This window comes from Mycetomoellerius zeteki, unplaced genomic scaffold (genome assembly GCF_001594055.1).
Source record: "Mycetomoellerius zeteki isolate Tzet28-1 unplaced genomic scaffold, Tzet1.0 scaffold333, whole genome shotgun sequence".
Classification (NCBI taxonomy): Eukaryota; Metazoa; Arthropoda; class Insecta; order Hymenoptera; family Formicidae; genus Mycetomoellerius; species Mycetomoellerius zeteki.
In genome coordinates, this window is record NW_017257320.1 from 75,044 (window position 1) to 79,517 (window position 4,474).

Genomic DNA, 4,474 nt, shown 5'->3' on the forward strand with positions numbered 1-4,474 from the left:
ATTATTATCTAAATTTAGTAATTTGTACTTACAAACATACAAGTATCACATACATATGACACATAATGGAGGTTGCCATGTTCTTGCAAATGCTCGAAGTTCGCGCATCTCTTATCCGTGGTTCCGAGTTACGCATGAAGCGCATGATGCATCATTTATCCTTGTTGTTCATCAAATAATAAAGAAGAATAAAACGATACATCATGCGCTTCATGCGCAACTCGGAACGCACCCTTACTTGAGGATCTCTATTATCAGTGAATCAGTGAAGTTGGCCAACAGCCAACTTAACTTATGCCGGTGCCGGTAAAGTTCAACCATAGGATTTCAACGCTTTCGTTCATACTAAATTGCCGGATGCTGGTAACTTATGCTGTATCCGTAAAGTTAACTCAACTTTATCTTTAGCGGCAAGTGATGTAAAGGTTAGTTAAAATTTACAAGTCTGTATTTGTGTAACCACTGTGATCGATTCTATATCATTTCTGTTTCGATACGAACGAAGATGGAAAGAAACAGTTAATAGAGATATTAAATTAATAACCTTAGTGGAAAGATTTCCACATTTGTACGATATGCAGGTTTACGGCATGCAGCAAATCATTATAAACCAGAACATTAAAATTACCGGCATACGGTTACGGCCAATATAAATCAGGCTTAAGGGTCTGAGCACAAGAATTGTCGGAACTAACGTAACGTTTAGGGCCTCCGCACGAACATTGGCTGCGTTCAGCAGACTCAACAGTTTTGCAACTGTTTTATGATTCGTCGCGCTGATTGGATTATACTTTTAGATTTAAAGGAATAGTCCTATCTCAGCGCAGAATCATAAAACGGTTGCAAAACTGTTGAGTCTGCTGAACGCAACCATTGCCGTAGCGCCTTACCCCGGATCTACAATAGAGTTTTAAACTTTAAGTCATAAGAAATGGACGAATCACAGTCGATTATTCTTCTCGAATTCGACTGTAATTGGTTAATTTCTTACGGCTTAAGGCTTAAAACACCTATTGTAGATCCGGACTTATGCCATCTTATGTCAGAGCCTTGCGTTACTTCAACACGTTACCAGTCGTAAGACAAAACGTAAGTAACGCACAAAGAAAAACTTAGCATAAGAAGCTGCTGAGTCGGCTGAATAGCACAAGCAGTGGCAGGTAGTAAATCCGATAAAGATCAAACTATAACCAATTGTATTAATTAAATAAAACGATATTTCTAATGTTTTTGTAAATTTACAATAAGAAAAGGTGTCTATTGCGTATTAAAGCTGTAAAAGCAACGAAAATTCTATTATAACCTCTTTCTGATATTCTTTGCATAAAATATAATATTTATCGGAAACATTGTTATTAAAATTATTTATTACATTAATGGCCAAGAAAAACTGTCAATAACGAGTTAATGACAATGGATGTTAAAAAATATTAATAAAATGTAATTCGATAAATTAAAATTAATGCGAAACTAGTTTTAATTGTTCTGTAGTGTAGCCATACATATGTTCTTTATAGAGAATAATTCTTCTTCTTCTTCTTCTTAATTAATGGCTCCTACCTCCCTCGCTTAGGAGTATACGGAGGCAATACGGCCAGATCTCGTCTTAATGGATTACAGTCTTAATGGATTACAGTATCAAAAAGTGACGCAATGCCCGCGAAAATGGCGTTGCCCGAACGGACACCGGGCGCCTGCGTCTACAACGTCGTCACGTCGAAATAACGCGCGTCCGGACGAACGCACGAGACGAGCCAACTCGCGGACACGCGTCGGGAGGAAGCGATAGCACAGTCAAAGTCGGCAACACTTTCAAAAATATACGATTGTCAGCACCCGATCCGAAACGCGTCCGCCGCGGTCGAGTGGTTCTTCAGAACTCTATAGAGAATAATTGACTAACACATAAGAACATTAAAGGCCGCAGCACAGACTCTTGCATAACGCATAACGCATAGTGCATAAGCGAATCAACTAATCAGAATCTTTCCTTTCCTTCCATTCCATGGAAAAGAAGAATTTCGATTGGTCGATTCCCTTATGTACTATGCATTATGCGTTATGCAAGAGTCTGTGCTGCAGCCATAATTGTGACAACCCGGTAAAAATGTATGTATGATATATGTATATTTTTGTATGTATGATATATGTATATAAATATGTATAAACATGTATAAATATTCATAGATATGTGTAATTATATATGAAATATGTCCATACATTTTTATACATCTTTGTTTCTTTTGTAAAATAATTTTTTAATGTAATAAAAATAATAAGAAGAAGAAGAAAACATCAAAAATAATTAAAAGGATAATTTTCGCATTGATCGTTTTTGTTGCGAGTTTGAATTTTAAGTCGAATGTCGCGCGCGATGTCGCTGCCGTGCAGCCATGGTGTCCTACCACCTGGCCCCAGGGCGGCGCTTCCTGCTCTCGACACATGGCCGGCCATCTTCTCGTGTGTGTGCTTTTCTCAGTGAGTACGTCTTACGACGTCCCGTGGCAGTCCGGCGGTGTAAAGTCTGTCAGTATGTCTTACGACGTCCCGTGCCGTGCCGGCGGTGTAAAGTCTGTTAGTACGTCTTACGACGTCCCGTGCCGTGCCGGCGGTGTAAAGTCTGTTAGTACGTCTTACGACGTCCCGTGCCGTGCCGGCGGTGTGAACTCTGTAAGTACGTCATTCGACGCCCCGTGCCAGAACGGCGGTGTGAACTCGGTAAGTACGTCATACGACGTCCCGTGCCGGAACGGCGGTGTAAACTCTGAAGCACGTCTTACGACGTCCCGAGCCTGAGAGGCGGTGTTTGGAAGCTCTTCTATCAACCTCTCTCGCCGAAGTGCGAACAGTTTTAGAAAAAAATCAAGTTTAAAGATATGTAAACAAAATTGCTCATACCTAATTATATATAATTTTATGTATAATTATAATATATATGAGCACGCACACGCACGCACGCACGCACGCACGCACACAATTTCTTTACATTTCTGCAAACTTGATTTTTTCTTAAACAAATAATGCGAAAATTATCCTTTTAATTATTTTTGATGTTTTCTGATCATTATTGTTTTTATTACACTAAAAAGCAATTTTATAAAAGAAAAAAGAATGTATGGACGTATTTCATATATAATTATGTATGATTATAGGTGCGTTCGGCATTGCAAATCAGAGACATTCGTTTGCTCTTTCACCTCGCAAATCGTTCGGCAACTCGTATCTTTCAGCTACATGTCATCTCATCTGCGTTCGGTATTAACATTTCTAGAGCTAATCAAGCTCCTCAATCCACTCTGGATTCAAAGATCGAGCTTGTAGAGCTAATGTAAGTTTTTGCGCCTAAACTGAATTCATAGGCCGGTATTCATAGGCCGATATTCATAGTTAGTTCTTATATTTAAGACCGTCTTAAGTACAATCACAGTATATACAGTAGCGCAACTCTCTGTCGGCACCTTTGATGTCAGCGTGGATAAAAATGAACTGCACATGCGCGAGCGAGGTATGTAATCAATCAAGGCATTGATATTCCATCTCACCTCTTCTCTCTGTTGTAACCTTTTCTCTTTTTTTACTTTATTGCATAAGATCTGTTCTTTTTCCACTGTAAGTTCTGAACTGGTGTACACTGATGCAATAAGTTAAAATTTTGTACCAGAAATTAATATTTTTAGTACGGTTTAATTGAATTAATGTGTGTAAATCAGAAGCTATTGATGAAGACTTTGTAAAATTAAAACTAGTTTCGCATTAATTTCAATGTATCGAATACATTTTCGTTGCTTTTATATACTTTTACAGCTTTAGGGCCACTGTCACCAAGCTCAGTTAATTTAACTGGCCAGTTAGTCCATCAGAATTGACCAATCGCATTTGTCATTTTGTTTGAAGCAAACAAACTGGCCAGTTAAATTAACTGAGCTTGGTGACAGTGGCCCTTAATACGCAATAGACATCTTTTCTTATTGTAAATTTATAAAAACATTAGAAATATCGTTTTATTTAATTAATACAATTGGTTATAGTTTGATCTTTATCGGATTTACTACCTGCCACTGCTTGTGCTACTCAGCCGACTCAGCAGTTTCTTTTATGCTAAGTTTTTCTTTGTGAGTTATTTACATTTTGTCTTACGGCTGATAACGTGTTGAAGTAAGGGCCCTGGCACACAAAAAACTTAAGGCAGTAAGACGTAAACAGTAAGGAAATCAACATGTTGGATTCGCTACTGCTTATGTTATGGCCTTATGGACTCTACTGTGATTGGTCAATTCGCTTACTGCTTATGTTTTACTGCTTAAGTTTTTTTGTGTGCCATGGCCCTAACGCAAGGCTCTGACATAAGATGGTATAAGGCGCTACGGCAATGTTCGTGCAGAGGCCCTTACTTAGAGACTTAAGTTTTAAACGTAAGTAACGTACAAGCTTTGGTGTATGACATATGACTTAAGGCCATCACACGTACAAAAAT

The 4,474-nt window shown here is 38.4% G+C and overlaps 1 protein-coding gene across 1 annotated transcript; it reads left to right on the top strand.

Annotated features, from left to right (window-relative positions):
• The first annotated feature begins 2,506 nt into the window (after positions 1-2,506).
• LOC108725303 (uncharacterized) lies at positions 2,507-3,429 on the top strand. Its single transcript, XM_018452234.1, has 3 exons — positions 2,507-2,718; positions 3,153-3,328; positions 3,406-3,429. Exons 1-3 carry the CDS (start codon positions 2,533-2,535, stop codon positions 3,413-3,415), a joined length of 372 nt encoding a protein of 123 aa, XP_018307736.1. The 5' UTR covers positions 2,507-2,532; the 3' UTR covers positions 3,416-3,429.
• The last annotated feature ends 1,045 nt before the right edge of the window (positions 3,430-4,474 follow it).

Coding starts and splice junctions, on each gene's coding strand:
- LOC108725303 (XM_018452234.1), top strand. CDS start 2,533: ATGTCTTACGACGTCCCGTGCCGTGCCGGCGGTGTAAAGTCTGTTAGT. Junction 2,719..3,152: donor AGAACGGCGGTGTGAACTCG/GTAAGTACGTCA, acceptor GTATGATTATAG/GTGCGTTCGGCATTGCAAAT.